At 49.5% G+C, this 19,255-nt stretch overlaps 1 protein-coding gene across 1 annotated transcript; it reads left to right on the top strand.

The window, feature by feature from the left end:
* The first annotated feature begins 594 nt into the window (after window positions 1-594).
* LOC112892619 lies at window positions 595-1,080 on the top strand. The gene has a single exon (XM_025959751.1). It carries the CDS (start codon window positions 595-597, stop codon window positions 1,078-1,080), a length of 486 nt encoding a protein of 161 aa, XP_025815536.1.
* The last annotated feature ends 18,175 nt before the right edge of the window (window positions 1,081-19,255 follow it).

Below are 19,255 nucleotides of genomic sequence, written 5' to 3'. Positions count from 1 at the left end.
CAACAACCACTTCGACAAGAGCCAGCGGAACCACTCAGGGAATCCCCGAAAGCGCAAGCCAGATAAAGAAGTCACAGCTATTGAGTGCAACCCACGTGGCAAGAAGTCGGGGAATAATGACGCACAATTTGAGAAAGTCCTGCACAAACAATGCCCGATGCACCCGAAGTCACAACATACGCTCTTCGAGTGTGCCAGTCTCCGCAAGTCACTCAACACTCCACCTCTTCCCCAAGCTGAAAAGTGAAAGGATAGGAGGACGATGATGAGGGTGACAAGTTGGGGGCTCAAGATTTCCAGGACCCAAAAAATGTCATCAACGTCATCTTCAGTGGAGACGGCGGATTCCCCTCCAAGCACGCACAGAAGTTGGCCCTGCGCAAAATCCTCCCTATAGAGCCTGCCACTCGAAAGCCTCTAAGATACAGTGAGGTCCCGATCTCCTTCTCCAGGGATGATCAATGGATCAGCTTCTCCGAGCTGGGAAAATTCCCGCTCATCCTAGATCCTGTCGTGGCGGGCTCACAGTTGACCCGAGTACTTATCGACGGCACGAGCGGCCTCAACCTGCTCTTCGCGAGTACCCTGAAGAAGATGGGGTTGAACATATGCAAGATGCTTACCCCTAGCAAAGCTCCAATCTATGACATCATCCCAGGAAACTCGGCTACACTACACAGTTCAATGGTCCTGCCAGTCACCTTTGGGACGAAGGACAACTACCGCACGGAGTACATCAAATTCGAGGTGGCGGACTTCAAGTCATCATACCACACCATCCTTGCCAGACCAGCACTAGCCAAGTTCATGGTCGTGCCCCACTACGTCTACCTGCTACTCAAGATGCCAGGCAAGACAGGTGTACTCACGTTCCGCAGCGACCTGAAGAAGTTCTACGACTGCGACCATGAGGCGATCGAGTACGCCATGACATCATGCATGCCAGAGCCTTCTGCGGAAGTACTCGTGGCCACGCAAAAGCTCACCAACTTAGAGATGGAGATCTCCAGCCAGAGGCCTACCCGGTGGAGGGTCAAACCCAACCCAACGATCTCGGCATCAAGGCCATCCAGCTGCTAGAAAGCGAACCATCCAAGACTGCTTTGATTGGAGGCAGCTTGAGTGACAAATAGGAAAATGTGCTCGTCAGCTTCCTTAGGGCTAACCGAGACATATTTGCATGGAAACCACCAGATATGCCAGGGGTGCCCAAGGAGTTGATCGAGCATTGCCTAAAAGTTGACCCTAAATCCACTCCGAAGAAGCAACACCTACGACGCTTCGCCCCCGACAAATGGGAGGCCATCAAGAAGGAGCTAGCAAAACTACTCGCGGCTGGTTTTATTAAAGAAGTATACCACCCCGAGTGGTTAGGTAACCCTATACTAGTCTTGAAAAAGAATAATAATGAATGGAGGATGCGTGTGGATTATACAAATCTCAACAAACACTATCTGAAAGATCCCTTCACGCATCTATGCATCGACCGGGTCATCGACTCTACGGTTGGCTGCATCCTGCTCCTTCCTCGACTGCTACTCAGGTTACCACCAGATCGCTCTTAAGGACGAAGATCAGATCAAAATGACGTTCATCACCCCCTTCAGAGCATATGCATACACAACCATGTCCTTCGGGTTGAAAAATGCAGGAGCCACCTATCAGTGGGCCATCCAACTATGCCTTGCTGATTAGCTACATCACAACATTGAAGCCTATGTCGATGACATGATCATCAAGACCAGATCCCACGACGAGTTTATCCCTGATCTTGAAAAAACCTTCAACAGCTTACGCAAGTTTTGATGGAAGCTTGTGACACCCTAGGTGTCAAAATAGTAAAATATTAGGAAAGAATGTGTAATGTATGTATTGAATTGAGTGAAATTGAGTGAATGTGTGGAGATAAGGACTTATGTGTAATTTTTTCAAAAGTATGAGTCCTTTTATGCAAAATATTTGAATTACAAATGTAACTTTCAATTTGTTAAAGTGTAAAAGTGTAAAAGTGTTAGTCATCATTACATTACATAAAACTTGCAATTCAATCCAAAAGTACATGGAATTTACCTTAGTAAGGACTAAAACTTTAAAAAGTTTGAATCAAGTCCATAGTTCAAAAATAAATCTCAATCCTTTGAGTTTTTGAATTGAACCCTAAATAAAAGTTGTAGGGTTTGAAAAGTTCTACAACTTCTATTTTGACCATTTTCTCATTTGAGCTTTAGAATAGTGGGAAATTTTGTATTACAGTGAGGTCCCTGGAGTTTTTGGAGTTTTCATCTCAGCCCCTAGCGCCCCCTCCCCCTTCTTCTTCCTCTGCTTCCCCTCTGCCACGCAGCAGTGCCGCCGCTGGCCGCCGTGCCGCGCCGCCCGAGGCCCCAGCCTGCTTCTCCTGGCCTCCACACGTCGCCTCCAAGCTCGGCCACCGCCTCAACGCTCCCCCGCTGGCTTCCCCCGAGCGCACCACGCCGTTGCCGAGCCGCCAGCGGCTACTTGCCGTCGCAAGCCGCCGCCGCTCGCCGCCGCTGCCGCTCTGCCCGCACCACCTCCTGCTCTGGCAGCTCCCATGCGCCACCCCCAGGCCGGCTGCCGCCCTAGTTCTTCTCCTCTGGCCTTCCCCCACGCGCTCCACGTCGCCCCGCCTCTGCCCGAGCTCTGCCCGGCGCCGTCGTGGCTATCGCCCGTGCGTGCCTTCCCCACCCTTCTTTGCTGGTCTAAGACATTCAGGAGCTTCCCCTCCCTCCATTTCACTCTCTCTGGCACTTGCATTCCACACTGAGTTTTGAATCCACCATCGCCGCTTGAGTTCTTCTCCGGCGACCTTCCTGCGCACCGTGGGCAGACCACCACAACTCCTCCCGATCCACGACAACCCCTCCTCTAGCTTCGCCATGATCCCGTGAAGCTCACCGCCCTTCACTCGACTACTTTTGAGCTCCAATTTCGCCTTCCCGACGCTCGCCAGTGTTCTTTTCTTCCGCTGTCGTCACGGTCACCGTCAGTCACCTTCACCTCCTTCCCGTGGCTATTAGCCTCAATTGAATGCAGTAGTGCATCACCCGTGGCTCACCGATGCTCGTGCGCAGGAGCCTCGCCGATGTTGATCATCGGAGCATCGCCGTCGCCATCGACCTCTTCACCGCCGCCTCGGTCTACCGTGGGGACCCATCTTTCTGACCACCTCAACCCTCGCCAAGGTGATCAATCGAACCGCCTTGTTCCCCTAGAGGTTTTCCCCTACCTCCGGTCCACCGCCGGTGAGCCGTCACACCGGAACACCGCCGCCGTAGTCGAGCTCCATTGCCGCCACTTCGGGTCCCCGTCGTACCACCCCCTCCGGTCAATTCCGACCATCACATCACCCCCATCGAGGACCGCCCTAATCCCCTGACCCTTCCTAACCGGTTCCCCCTCGCCACCGGCGACCACCGTCACCGGAATTTAGCCGGAAAGTCTCGGCTCTCTTTCCCGATGAGCCAAGGACCCAATTGCTTTGATCTAAATTTTCCCGAGGACCTGGCTGCAAATTCTAGTCCTGTCAGACCCGGGGCCACGGGGCTGTGTACATCAAGGAGTCCATATTATGCTAGGGAATAGGACGTGTCCTGTACCTTATTTATGTTGTATTCTACCCGCATGCGGAGTAGAACTAGTCGATACAGAAGGAAACTACTCGAGTTGTGCTTGAGTACGATTCCTAAGCTAGTATCAGGCTAGGATTCATGTAACCCTGTCCCCCCGGGTACTCTAGTAGCTCTTTCACCTGGTCCATCTCTGCCTCAGCAGGCTCCAGGGTCCATTCGGGGCGCTGAACGGGAGATCTGCCTGAGCGCGCAGGGAGTTGGGGGGCGTGGTTCGCAATATAGAACCATTGCTGTTTCCACCCGGGGACATTGGACGGGAATTTGTAAGATATGTATTTCTCACTGGCATGTTGCCTAAGATGGATGCCAGTGCCCCCTATCGCAGATGGATTTTTTGAGGTTGGCTAGGGCTTCATGCGGAAAAGATAGCGGAAAAGAGCCCAATGGGGCTCAATCCCAAGGAAGGCTTCACAGAAGTGGATGAAAATTGAGATGTGGCAAATTGAGTTAGGGTTGAGGTGTTGCAGCTCAATCCCATAGAAATAAAGAAGGCCACGGAAGAACGAACAAGTGGGGAGGGCCAATCCCCGTTCAGAAAAAGAACAAAAAGAGATGATCTCGTCGACATTTTCCATGGGGAAAGGGTCGCGAAAGGAAAGGCGCCAATTGATGAGATCCCTTTCCTGAAGAAGGCCTCCCAACACCAAATTTGCGAGATTGTGGCGAGAACACTTACTAATTGTCCACTCGCCAGTTGCCGCTTGCACTTCTTTCAAGTCCTTCTGGTCGGTTTTCTTTGGCGCCATTTCGAATCTGTTAAGCCACGAGTTGTTCGCACAACGCTCGGGGGCTACGGTCGCAGGCTCGAAGGATCTCGACTACGCAGGGCGGTGGAGGGATGACGGCAGGATGACCGCAGTCCTTCTGGCGGTGGTGTAAGATCTGAAGGCACGGGAAAAACCCTAACTAACTGCGGCGTTAAATAACCAGCGGTCAGGCAGTGGTTTACTGTGCGAAAGGTAAAGCGTCGCACAAGGGGAATACTTGGAATACGAGTGGTTTTTTGGTGGATTTTTTGGGCAGTTATTTGATCAACCATTTTTTCAGGGTTAATTGTCCTGAAAAAAGAGGTTTTTCAAATTTCGAGTTCAATTTCTGCCAATTACATCATTTTGGACTATATTTTCTTAACAAGGAGCATTTTTGCCACGACTTTTTGATCCTTTTTTCCAAAATTTGAGAGATTTGGATTCAAGGCTCAGGGGCTGTGAGACACGTGGCATCGACTACTTATTTTTCGAAAGTATTCGAAAAATAAGAAAAGAAGACTCAAGACTAATTTGACCCTCAGCCTGATTCTTCGATTCAACCTAAGGCTCGGGGGCTACTCCATATGGAGTGCGATTATTCATCGCACCCCACGTAAAAGAAGGAATTCGGGGCATGAGCACCTCATAGCTTTGATGCAGCCAAAGGAGTACTTGAAGAAGGATTTCAACACAGAGCTTCGAAAGAAGTCGAAGACAACTTTAGAAGTACTCGAAGAGCCTGCAGTACTCAGCTACGAAGAGCTCGGGGGCTTGTCAGACCCGGGGCCATGGGGCTGTGTACATCAAGGAGTCCATATTGGGCTAGGGAATAGGACATGTCCTGTACCTTATTTATGTTGTATTCTACCCGCATGCGGAGTAGAACTAGTCGATACAGAAGGAAACTACTCGAGTTGTGCTTGAGTACGATTCCTAAGCTAGTATCAGGCTAGGATTCATGTAACCCTGTCCGCCCGGGTATATAAGGGCGGGCAGGGACCCCCTCAAAGGAGGAGATCACCAGATCAACACCAAGGCAATACAAACCATCATACAGGACGTAGGGCATTACGCATATTGCGGCCTGAACCTATCTAAATCTTGTGTTGTCTGCACCTTCGAGTTCCTGATCTCGGCGTATCCCAACCCAAAACTTACCATCTTGGGCATACCCCTCGGTGGGCAGCCGGATAAAACCCGACAAGTCCCTCCCCTCAATTCAAAATCAGTAATCTTTAGAAATTTGTAAGAATTCGTAGGAAATTCAGAAAAATGTCAAACCAGTTTTGTTTGAATCCTTGAAGTAAACTCTACAACTTTTGTGTTATAATCTTGAGCTGAATAAGTGGATATTTTGAATTAGAATAAATACTAAGAAATGGGTGTGTTAATTAGATCTCTTGATCCATAGATGTGCTGATGCTGAAATTTGAAACACAGGACATGTGTCTCATGTATAGCTCTATATAAAATTTGTTGACTTAGAACTGTTTTCTAACTATGATATTCAAATATCTTTGTTTCAAATTGATGAAAGCTTTAAGATTTCTTCTAGAGTGAATCTATTAGTATTTGTAGCTGAAAATTTTATTTTAACCTTCTTTCAGCATGTGTAATCCATGATAAAATTTTTAATGTTAGTAGCATAGAGTAGCTTAAGTTATGAATTTAGGCTTAGATTCAAAGATAATTCATGAATAATAGTTCTAATTTATGAAAATTTATGAAATTAAATTAGAGTGTTACTTTTGAAGTAGTGTAATATGTTCACAAAATTTCAACACAAGATCTAGTATAGAACTTCTAATATAAATAAATTAGGATCTTTTTCAATACTACTTAACGTAATTAGCTGAATTGTTTAGAGTGACTCCACATGTCGTTTAATGAAGATAGGTAATGTAAGTTAATACTCGATAAATGACTGCCCATAGAAAAGGTTAATTAACTTGTTAGATTGCAAATTTATCGTGAAGTAAGTTCTTAAATCAACGACCATTGCTTCAAATCACTGCATATCATGTAGATTCGACTACAGTCGCTGACAGAACCTACGATTTGATTCCGGAACCCGAGTAGGGCATTTTGGAAGACCAAGTGAACGTTGCCGAGGAATTAACTGAAGCCCCGAACCAAAGTTCGGAAGTTTTTGACATCCTTGACTGTCACACCCGATTTACAAAGACATAAACCGAGCAATCATATATGCGCTTGGATCAAGTCACGCATATATACAACAGAATTATCAAGATATCACAACACATATCACGAAATAAAAGCGTATAAATTGTAAATGAATTCTTTATTACAACCGAATCAAGAATCGGTTCAAGGAATATGGAAGCGTAAAATAAATACATGAATAACAGGGCGCCACAGGGACGTCGGCTGGGAGACAAACGCCTAGAAATCATCGAGTCCGCTGATGTAGTCCTCCACGTTGCCTGGTACTGAGCAGCAGTCAAAGATATCCCAAAGAGAGCAGAAGAGTAGAGAAGGCAAGTGTGAGTACACCACTTGTACTCAACAAGTATAACGCAAACTGCGTTAGCTTTTAATCTGGGCAAATTTTATTAAAGCTATTTACTACCAGTGGATAAATTACCATAACCCAGATTACTGAAATAATTAATTAAAAATACTCATGAGTCTACTGAAATCCAAGCCAAACCACCAACGATAAACCCCACTAATCAGACGGAGGATCTGGGCCGCTCATGACCGTGAGCACGGCTAGTATACCAGTTTTACACTCTCGAGAGGTTGCACATCTTTACCCAGAAGTCGTGAGCTACGCTAGTTGTTCATCACACTTCCTTAGGTTAGATGACTAGCAAGCGCACTACGAGACCATTACAAAGGACCACGTTAGTAAGGTGTAACCGCTAAGGTTTCTGGATCGGTGACGATGGGGCCCACCTCACGGGGGTACAAGCACACAGCACAGACCAAGAAGGAGGAGCAGGGACCATTGAAGCTTACCACCCCTCTTGCCTCGCAGGTAAGTTACTCCCAAACCAAAATGCCCTAATTAGTAAGTCAAGACCGTCCTATTCCAGTCTTGTGGTTGCGCGGTTGTCCCAGGTTGTCGCTCTATGAACCAGTCCTTATGGAGACTAGCCAACCAAGCATTAAGCACTGTGCTGGCCCCCCTAAACCATGTTTCTATAAAAACATATTTTAACGAGACGTGAGCCGCTCAAGCACACAGCACAGAGGGCCACTCTCAGGATCAAGTTGCATATACCATTAATCAAATTTAATTAAAAAGGACCATAATGTGTGAGAGCGCAGCACCTAGCACAACTTAACCAAAATGCAACCCAAGGAATTTATATAAAGGATAAAAGTGGCTAGGAAATCCTTATAGGCATACAATATTAAAATGCAGTATGAAATTGTATTTAAAAGTGATAGGATGTTCATGTTATACTTGCCTTCCTCAAACTCTCCTGGCTGCTGCTCAAACGCGTCTGAAGAAGGTGGCTCCTGGTACTCCTCCGGTGGCTCAACGTCTACTCACGATCGCAATGCCAAACATGGTCCACACATGCACATATATCCAAACAACAACAAAAGATAAGAAACAGTACAATAATACAATAAAATAGCACACAAAACTGAGCTAAAACTATTCTACGCGTTACAATGATCGCGTGAGCATGAAAACCACTTAAAACGGAGCTAAGACGCGAAAACTAGGGCTAAAACAAGCTGTAGGGGCTTAACTGCGAGAAAACTGAAGGGGTATCTTTTAATTTGCACCATTGGATCTGGATCTGGCGGCTCTGACCTGTTCTGGCATGATCTAATCTCGGTCGTCCACTCCGGATCGGGCGTCCAGGAGAGGTCGGGCTACGGCTGGCGGCGGAGGTCGCTGGAGATAATGCTCCCGCGGCGGCGCGCGGCTGGAGCGTACCGGACTTGGCCACCTAGGCAAGATTTCAGGCAGGGTTTGGCCTAGAAGGTAGAGCATGACGTGGCGAACTCACCTGGGCACTCTGGGCGACAAATTAGGGTTTGGTCGGGGCTCACCACGGCGGGGAGCAGCGCTGGATCGCCGGCGTGCTTCGATCTTGCGGTACTGGCCCCAATTCGGGCTGGGATCTACCCTATAAGCACTAGCACGGTGAGACAAACTACCTAAGGGCTCGGATTAGGACAACAGCTAGCGGAAAGAAGCCTTCCCCATGGCACGGCGGTGCCGCTACACGGCAGTGAGGAATCCTTGCTCGCGTAGAGGAAAAGGTGGAGGGGACATGGGCGTGGCGTGTCCCTTACCACTCCAGGAAGCTGCGACGGCGGCTAGAAGTCGAGGATTGGCGGCGCCAAGGTTGAATCGCGGTGGCACAGGGGCGGGTTGATGGCAGCGCAAAACATCGGTCCGAGTGATGGCACGGCGGCGCAGGGGCTCGGGTGATGCTGGGGTGCAGAGGCGGCTTAGGGTGGCACAAAGGAGCGGCTGTGGCTAAGAAGGGGTTGGGGCGGCCTCTGCGTGCGGGTCACCCGTGCAACGGATTCTACGCATCACGCGTGTTCATTGTGGCTCGCCCAAATTCGAGCTCGGGGTGAGCTTCTAGAACGGTCTAGGCGTGGGCGAGGCCGGCGTGCGGACTCGGGCTGGGTGCGGCGCGGTGGAGAGGGCCCAGGGTGCAGAGGAGCGGCCGGGCAGAGCGGGTCAGCGAAGCAGAGAGCGGTGCGAGGAAGGGGACGACCCTGACCTGTGGGGCCATCGGGTCAGCGAGAGCAGAGAGAGAGCGTGGCGCTGCTGGCTTGGGTCGGGACAAGCGAACGGCCCAGGAGGGAGAGGGAGAAGGGAAAAAAAAGGCTGGCGCAGGTGGCCTTTGGGCCAGGAAAAAGGAAGGTGGGCCGAGCGTTGGGAAGGGGAAAGAAAGGGAGAGAAGGTGGCCTGCAGGTTGGGCCATTGGGCCGGCTCGGGCTGGTTTCCTACTTTCTTTCTCTTTTCTCTTTTCAAACTCAAACTCAAACCTATTGAATTCAAATAAATTTGAATCCAACCCTAACCACTCAATCAAATAAAACTTATGCACCAGCATGAATGCCCAAACATGTTGAACTAAATTAAAATTTAATTCCTTGTGAAATAAATTACCACTAAATGCAAACTAAATAAAGAAAAACCTTAGAAACTTTATTAAAGCCAATTAAATATGAAATTTTACATTAGGGTGTTATAAACCTACCCCCTTACAGGAATCTCATCCCGAGATTCAGATAGGCTAGATAGCAAAGAGATCGGGGTATGTCTTCTTCAACTCATCTTCTTGCTCCCAAGTAGCCTCATCCTCTGTGTGATGACTCCACTGAACACAGCACATTTTGACTCCATAATCTTCACCTGATGCTCGGTGTAGGTCAGATCCTCCTGCACTTCCAACCCTTCCAACGGTGCTTGCTCTTCCGGCACTCTCAGGCACTTCTTTAGCTGAGATACATGGAAGACATCATGCACTCCTAAGAGATTGGGAGGCAACTCAAAACGGTATGCTACCTCACCCTTCTGTTCCAACACTTTGAACGGACCGATGTATCTAGGGGCTAACTTCCCCTTCACATTAAACCTGCGGATTCCTCTCATCGGTGAGACCTTCAAATACACATGATCATCCACCACAAAGGTCAAATCCCGTCGACAGATATCCGCATAGCTCTTCTGACGAGTCTGTGTAACCCTCAGATTCTCTCATACCTACTGTACCAGCTGTTCTGCATCCTCGATAATATCCAGACTGAACACCTGCCTCTCGCCAATCTAATCCCAATATAGCGGAGTTCTGCACTTCCGACCATACAGGGCCTCGAAAGGGGATTTCTTCAGACTGGCCTGATAGCCGTTGTTGTATGAAAACTCTGCAAATGGCAGGCATTTATCCCAGCTGGTACCATACTGAATAGCGCAGGCTCGAAGCATATCCTCCAACACTTGGTTGCTTCTCTCTGTCTGCCCATCTGTCTGAGGATGATAGGCGGTACTGAAGCGTAGCTTCGTATCCAACGAATCATGCAACTGCTCCTAGAACCATGAAGTGAACTGAGATCCTCGGTCAGATATGATCTTCTTTAGAACACCATGCAGACAGACGATCCTGGAGATGTACAACTCTGCGAGTCTAGCACCGGAGTAAGTAGTGTTCACCGGAATGAAGTGGGCAACCTTCGTCAACCGATCCACTACTACCCATATAGAGTTGTACCCTTTCTGAGTACGAGGCAATCCAACAATGAAGTCTATAGTGATCTCCTCCCATTTCCACTCTGGAATCTTCAAAGGCTGCAATAGTCCTACTTGCCTTTGATGCTCTACCTTGACACGCTGATATGTGTCATAGATAGCCACGTACTCGGCAACGGAACGGTTCATCCCATACCACCAGAATCGTTCCTTGAGGTCATAATACATCTTTGTGCTACCCGGATGAATGGAATACGCTGTATCATGAGCTTCACTCAAAATCAGCTTCCTGAGATCCTCTACATCTGGCACACATATCCGGCCCTTGTACCATAAGGTACCCTAATCATCCTCCCTAAAATGAGGTGCCTTGCCAATCTTGAGCAGTTCACGGATCAACTGCAGCTTCTTATCTTCTTTCTGATGCTGCCTGATCTCTGCCTCTAGAGTGGGTTCTGCCTCGAATGATGCACTCGAGGTGTGATGCAAGAAACCCAAACTCAACTGCTCAAACTCCTCGCATAACTCCTGAGGCATCTGAAAAGCCATGGCCATGTTGGCATAACTCTTCCTGCTCAGAGCATCTGCTACAACATTGGCATTGCCCGGATGATAGTGAATCTCCAGGTCGTAATCCTTGACTAACTCTAGCCATCTCTTCTGCCGCATGTTCAGCTTACTCTGCGTGAATATGTACTTGAGGCTCTTGTGATCGGTGTAAATATCACACCTCTGCCCAAACAAGTAATGCCTCCATATCTTCAGAGCATGCACAACTGCGGCTAACTCCAGATCATGAGTGGGATAATTCAGCTCATGCCGGCGCAACTGCCACGAAGCATAAGCTATAACTCTGCCTTCCTGCATTAGAATGCAACCGAGATCATCCTTCGAAGCATCACAATACAATGTGAACCTCTTGCTCCGGTCTGGCAGAGTAAGGACTGGCACCGTAGTCAACCTCTTCTTCAGCTCATCGAAGGCCATCTGATGCTCATCAGTCCAGGAGAAATCCACACCCTTCTCTAGCAAGGAAGTCAAAGGCTTCACAATCTTGGAGAAATTGTCAATGAACCTCCGATAATATCCTGCTAAGCCCAGAAAGGAGCGGACTTCCTTCATAGAATGCGGCACCTCCCAGTCAAGCACATCCTTCACCTTGCTAGGGTCCATCGCAATACCTCCCTTGGAGATAACATGATCGAGGAATGGAACCTCGTCAATATAGAATTCGCACTTGCTGAGCTTGGCATACAGCTTGTGCTCTCTCAACCTCTGCAACACGAGCTTTAGATGCTTCTCATGCTCTGCCTCTGACTTAGAATATACCAGGATATCATCAATGAATATCACCACAAAGGTGTCCAGATAATCCATGGAAACCTTGTTCATCAGATACATGAAGAAAGCCGGAGCGTTGGTCAAGCCGAAGGACATGACCGTATACTCATATAGCCCGTACTTGCAGGTGAATGCCGTCTTCGGGATATCCTCTGGATGAATCTTCAGCTGGTGATAACCCGAACGCAGATCAATCTTCGAGAATACACAAGCACCCTGAAGCTGATCAAAGAGATCCTCAATACGGGGTAATGGATGCTTGTTCTTAATGGTGACTGCATTCAGATCCCGATAATCGACGCACATTCTCTTCGCGTCATCCTTCTTCTTTACAAGCAATATAGGAAAAGCCTAAGGAGAGAAGCTGCGACGGATATAGCCCTTGGCTAGCAACTCGTCGATGGTCTTCTTAACTTCCTCATGCTCAACGGTTGCCATACGATAGGGCCGTTTAGCAATAGGAGCTATGCTAGGCAAGAGATCAATAGAATACTCAATGTTGCGATCAGGCGGCATACCTGGCAAATCATTCAGAAAAACATCTGGAAATTCAGACACCACGCAAATACCATCCGTGGGTCTAGCCTCCATCTGATAAAGAAATCCAGAGGGCTCCAAAGCACTGACTGTGACTTCCTGTCCATCCAGTGCTGACAAGTGTACAGTCCTCTGAGCACAATCAATCGTGACACCCCATCTAGCAAGGGTCTCCATTCCCAAAATCACATCGATATCCTTGGTGTCTAGCACCATCAGATTTGCACTGAACTCTACCCCCCTTATGGCAACACTGACTCTGGGCAGAAGATATGAGACCTCAACTGCCCTCCCGGTGAAGATACTAACATGCACCTCTGTAATGTGCTAGTACGAATACCATGATGCTCGACAAAAGACTGAGTAATGAAGGAATGCGTAGCACCAGTATCAAAAAGCATTATAGCAGGGTGGGTATTAACCATGAACGTACCAATAACCATGTTGGGAGCCTCGGCCGCCGACTCGGCCGTCACGTGGTTCACCCTACCCTGTGATGGTGCCTTGGGCTGAGCTGGGCACCCCTACGGTCCAGACTGCGCCTTCCGGGGACAAGCGTTGGCGTAGTGTCCCTGCTCGCCACAGTGATAGCACGCCCATGGGAGTGCTAGAGCCTGCTGTTCAGCAGGAGGAGTAGGCACTCCCTGCCGTGGAGCTGGTGGAGCCGATGGAGCTGAGCGTGCCGGAGGTGCTGGAAGCCTCTGGCCCTGTCCCGCCTGCTGCTGCTGCTGGGGACGAGGTGGGTACTGCTACTGTCACGGCTGGTACGGCTGAAGTGGCCTCTGCTGCGGGTGCTGGCACCGAGGCCGAGTGTTGCTGCCAGACGCAGCAGGAGTCATCTTCCTCTTCTTGTGCTCAAACTCCCGGCACTTGCGCTTGGTGTTGAGGGCGGAGTCAACCAGATGGTTGAAGTTGTCAAAGCGAAGGTTCAGGAGCGCGTACTCAATGTGATCGTCCAGCCCCTCCCTGAAGCACTCCTACTTATCGCCATCATTGGCGACCTCAACGGAGGCGTAGCGAGCGAGCTAGAGGAAACGGTCACGATACTCTATCACCGTCATAGCTCCCTGCTTAAGCGCAAGGAACTCCTTGTGCTTCATCTTCATGACTCCAGCGGGGATGTGGTGGTTCCTGAAGCGTTCCTGGAACTGGACCCAAGTGAGTGCGTCGTGGTCCCGAGCTAGATAAGACTCCCACCAATCGAGAGCTGAACCTCGCAGCTGCCCTGCCGCATATAGAACTCGCTCCTGGTCGTCGCACTAAGCGACATCCAACTGATGCTCCACCGAACGAAGCCAGTCGTCTGCCTGGAGTGGATCGGCCGCATGGGAGAACATCGGCGGGTGACCCCTCAGAAAGTCCGCACGCCTGTCGCGGGGCTGCTGCGGTGGGGGAGGCAGCGGTTGAGTGTGGGCCCGCTGCAGAGCCTGAACAGTGTTGTTACGGGTAGCCATCATCTGCATCTGGAGCTGGAAGTACTGCTCCGGAGTCAGAGGTGGAGGCGTCGGCATCGGCTGGCTGGTACTATGGTTGTTCTGCCCCTGCTGGCCAGAACTGGTGCCGGTGCTCCTGGTGTTCACCATCTGATTGCAGCAGAACAAAATTTATAAGAGACCGATATTGTACAACTCCGGAAAGAAAACTCTGACCGGATAAGATAGAGAGAAAAGAGTGTACGGTTTTACCCCCAACGATCTATCTCAGTTTTATTACTTAATTCAAGTCTGCGTTAAAGTCGATTTGCATGAGCAAGTTTAACTTCTAAACTATGCAATCAACCAAAAATCCAAATCAAACATTTTGCACAATCACAAACACTCAATATTCACACCTTAGCCGAGTTTATCACACCACTCGACTAAAACAAACAGACGCTCTAGCGTATTTTTGCAAAGGTGTCCTAGGCTTATGAGGATAGACAGAAAATTGCAGGCCAACGACTACGGAGGAGATCAGACTAATTCTCAGAAAGGACGAGAGAGAGAGAGCTAGCAAATCGAAGTTTAGGACTCAAGGAACAGAAGCAGAAACAAATTTTTGAGTTTTGCGGAAGCAAGGCAAGAGAAAACAAATCCTTAAACTCGACCATTTCTAACTAGGCTTCATCCTACAGTCGACATGGCTCTGATACCAATTCTGTCACACCCAATTTACAAAGACAAAAACCGAGCAATCATATATGCGCCAGGATCAAGTCACGCATATATACAACAGAATTATCAAGATATCACAACACATATCACGAAATAAAAGTGTATAAATTGTAAATGAATTCTTTATTACAACCGAATCAAGAATCGGTTCAAGGAATGCGGAAGCGTAAAATAAATACATGAATAATAGGGTGCCACAGGGACGTCGGCTTGGAGACAAACGCCTAGAAATCGTCGAGTCCGCTGATGTAGTCCTCCACGTTGCCTGGTACTGAGCAGCAGTCGAAGATATCCCAAAGAGAGTAGAAGAGTAGTGTAACACCCAAATGTAAAATTTTGATATTTATAATGAATTTAATATGGCTCCAGTAATTCTCTAAGGATTTATTTTGCCTAGCTTGCATTTAATCTAATTAAATTACACAAGTAATTAAAATTTATTTTTTAGGTTCAACATGTTTGTGCATTCATACTGGAGCATAAGTTTCATTTGATTGCGTGGTTAGAGTTGGATTCAAATTTATTTGAATTCAATAGGTTTGAGTTTGAGTTTGAAAAAGAAAAAGGAAAGGAAAATAGAGAAGTAGTCCAGCCTAGGCAGCCCGGCCTGCCTCTTTTCTTTCCCTTGGGCCGGCCCTTCCTTGCGCGGGCCCATTCTCGCTTTCTCTCTTTCTTTTCCCGCTCACCGTGTTCGCAAGCCCACCTTCTCCACCCGCAGCTCAGCAGCCCAGCTTTTCCCCCACTCGGCCCATCTACGCCTGAGGCCCAGCTCGCCCGTGCTTACCTCCTTCCGCGGCCCACCTCAGCTCGCCCCGTTCTCCGCTCCGCGTCGCTCGCTGTCACTCCAGGCCCGCCTATCAGCTTCTTCCCCTTCCTCTCCGCATCACCCGCGCAGCGCTGCCGCCGTGTTTGCCGCGCCGCTCGCAGCTAGGACCACACGCCGAGGATGCCCGCCGCCCTATAAATAGGATCCCCGACCCCTGCGCCCTCATCCCTCCACCCCGTGGCCGCCGCCACAAACCCTAACGCCACTGCCTGCTTACCTCCACGACGCCGTGACCCTGCTCCACCGTGGGCCAGCTGCCCTGCTGCGCTACATCCCACCATAGCCGCCGCAGAAGCCCCGTCTCGTGCCCAGGATCGACCCCAAGCCCGCTCTCCTCGGTCTCCACCTCGCACGCGCCGGAATTTCTTCCAAGACGTCGCCGCCGGTGAGTAGCTCCGCCCCTGCAATTCCACGCCACCGGCGATTCTCGGACCTCTCTAACCCCTGTAACACACAGCACCGCCACGAGTCGAGCTGTGGGATCCAGGTGCCCGAGCGCACCGTGTGTCGACCCCGTCACCGACCTCCGCCATGCGCCGCCGCTGGACTTCGACGCCGAGGTCCTGAACGGTCCCCTTGCCCGAATCCAAGCCTCGGGGAGCATCTCATCACCCCGCTCTTCCTGTTGCACTAGAACTTGTGGCCTTTAGTCCCTCACAACGGGCGGAACACCGCTCGCCGGCCCTTGTTGTAGCCCCACGGTGCTCGCCGCCCTGAGCCTTGCCGGCCCTTGTTGTAGCCCCAGGTGGACTATGCGTGATGCGCTGATCCTCCCTGACCCAATCCCTGCTTGAATCCCGGTCCGGAGCATCGAATTCGGTGCACTCCGACCATGCACCGCCGTGGGAAGTCGCTCCGGCGACCCAGCGCCGCTGCCCCTCGCTCGCGTTAGGCGTCAGCTATCCGATCCAGAGCCACGGTCGAGATTAGATCCCGCGTACCCCTTCAACCCGAGCCATCAGATCTAGATCCACACGTCCAGATTAGAAGATACCCCTTCGGCCTGGCTGTTTTGCTAAAGAGACCCTGAGTTTCCTTGAAACTAACCCGCGGTCCAACCTAGTTCAAAAGTAATTCCAGTTGAGCCCCTGTCCTTGCACCGAAGCCCCTGAGCTTTCTAGATTTTGAGTCCGCAGTCCAACCCTTGAGTTTTAGCATGTTAGACCCTGTGTCTATAGTTTAATTAGGTTTAGGCCCTTGATTTTTGCACAGAAACCCCTAGAACCTTCTGTTTTCTTATAGAAAAGTCCCTAGAGCTTGTTTTAACCCTAGTTTTCGCGTCTTAGCTCCGTTTTAGGTGGTTTTCGCGCTCACGCGATCGTTGTAACGCATAGAATAGTTTTAGCTTAGTGTTATGTGCTGTTTTATTGTATGGTTGTACTATTTCTTATCTTTTGTCCTTATTTGCATGTATGTGCTTGTGTGGACCATGTTTTGGCGTTGCGATCGTGAGTAGACGTTGAGCCCTCGAAGGAGTACCAGGAGCCACCTTCTTCAGAGCCCTTTGAGCAGCAGTAGGAGAACTTTGAGCAAGGCAAGTATAACATGAACATCCTATCACTTTTAAATACAATTTCATATTGCATTTTAATACTGTATGCCTATAAGGATTTCCTAGCCACTTTTATCCTTTATATAAATACCTTGGGTTGCATTTTTGGTTAGTTGTGCTAGGTGCTGCGCTCTCACATTTTATGGTCCTTTTTTAATTAAATTTGATGAATGATATATGCAACTTGATCCTAAGAGTGGCCCTCTGTGCTGTGTGCTTGAGCGGCTCACGTCTCGTTAAAATATGTTTTATTAGAAACATGGTTTAGGGGGCTAGCATGGTGCTTAGTGCTTGGTTGGCCGCTCTCCATAAGGACCGGTTCATAGAGCGACAACCTGGGACAACCGCGTAACCACAAGACTGGAATGGGGCGGTCTTGACTTACTAATTAGGTCATTTTAGTTTGGGAGTAACTTACCTGCGGGGCAAGAGGGGTGGTAAGCTTCAATGGTCCCTGCTCCTCCGGCTTGGTCTGTACTGTGTGCTTGTACCCCCGTGAGGTGGGCCCCATTGTTGCTGATCCAGAAACCTTAGCGATTACACCTTACTAACATGATCCTCCGTAACGGTCTCGTAGTGCGCTTGCTAGTCATCTCACCTAAGGAAGTGTGATGAACAACGAGTGTAGCTCATGACTTGTGGGTAATGTAACATTCCTGTAATTAGAAGTATAGACACTAGGTATAAGTGTGTTGTATTAGGGTTGTACTGAGAACTAGGGGTGTATTTGTAAAATATAAATTTTATAAGTCCCTATGTACAATTGTGTGAAAATGTTCTTAAATGTCAAACTCAAATAGCTATAGAAAAGAAAAGTACAAATACTAGGTTAAAACCTAAAAGAAATAGACTTAGTATGAAACCAAGGGCCTATGTGTAATTAACACAAATATAAGGGTTACATTTGAAATGGTTGGAATATAAAAGTCAAATTCAAATTTACTTAAGGGTTAAGGTGTAAAAATACAAGTAATCATGACAGGTCAGAAAATTTGTAAACATGCCCAAAATTTGATCAAATTTAGGTGGGCAAAGATAAATTAACTTGAATTCCATCTTATTTCAAAATATAATCCAAATAGCTGTAAACTTTGAGTTTCTGAACCTAAGACCTAAAACAATATTGTAGAGTTTGAAAAACTCCACAACTTTCATGTTGAACACTTTTTCATTTGACCTTTGTAGCAGTGAGAAGTTTTAGTTTACAGAGAGGTCCCTGAAGTTTTTAGGATTTGCAAACTAGTCCTCCTGACACCTCCCTGCTTCGTCTACCTCTGGCACCGCCGCTTCCCTCTCCCTGCTCCGCTCTGCCTCCGCCGCTGACCGCCGGCACAGAACCCCGAGCTCCACCTCCAGCTGCAGCACATGTCCACGCGTCATCTCCCCTCGATCCCGACCTCATTCCTCTTCCCTGGTGGCCTTGCGCGCGCGCGCCACGACGCCCCGAGCCATCTCCGGCTGCCACCTCCTCGTCGCCGTGGATAGCCCCCTGCCGCGCCTTAACCTCCTCCCTCTCGCGCGTAGCAGCACCCCTTCAACACCTACGTGCTGTTCTGCTACTCCCAGCAACCAATTTCGAGCATCCGAGCCACATTTCCCCCGCCGCCGTCCTCCTCCGCTCCGGCCGCGCACGGCACGCCCGTGGGCAGCCCTCACCAGCTCACCCCCGCCCCAATCAACACCTGCACAAGCTTCCCTGTTACTTGCTAGTGCTCGATGACCAACTGTTCTCCTCCAATTTCCACTGGAACTTCGTCTCCGATGAAGCGCCGCCGCCGCCACCTTCGGCCTCACCGTGGGCAGCTCGCTCTGAGCCTCTCCACGCCACCACGATACCCTAGCTAGCACCACATCATCCCTGTGAAGCTCCCCGACCCATCCAGTGACTCTCTAGTCCACCACTGCGCCTCCCCGACGCTCGCCGGCGTTCTTCCTCGTCGCCGCCGCCTCTGTCTCCGTCGGTCTCCTCTGATCCAGCACGTCTTCTTCCAATTGATGGTACCTACACGTTCCCCGTGTCTCACTGAAGCTCATGCACAGGTTGGCTGCCGACGTTCACCACCGGAGCTCCGCCGTCGATGGTGACTCCTCCGCCGTCACCTCGGGCTCTAGTCGAGCTCCATCTTTCCGGTCATCTCAAGCCTCGACAAGCGGTGCCACAGAACCGCCGTAAGCTCCTGCATCCTCTCCTGCCCTTGGACCTCGCCGCCGGTGACCGCCGTCGCCGGAACACCGCCGCCCCCGCCTTGCTCTGCTC

This window comes from Panicum hallii, chromosome 5 (assembly GCF_002211085.1).
Source record: "Panicum hallii strain FIL2 chromosome 5, PHallii_v3.1, whole genome shotgun sequence".
Lineage (NCBI taxonomy): Eukaryota > Viridiplantae > Streptophyta > Magnoliopsida > Poales > Poaceae > Panicum > Panicum hallii.
The sequence above is the reverse complement of the archived record's forward strand: the minus strand, read 5'-3'. Positions and strand labels throughout refer to the sequence as shown.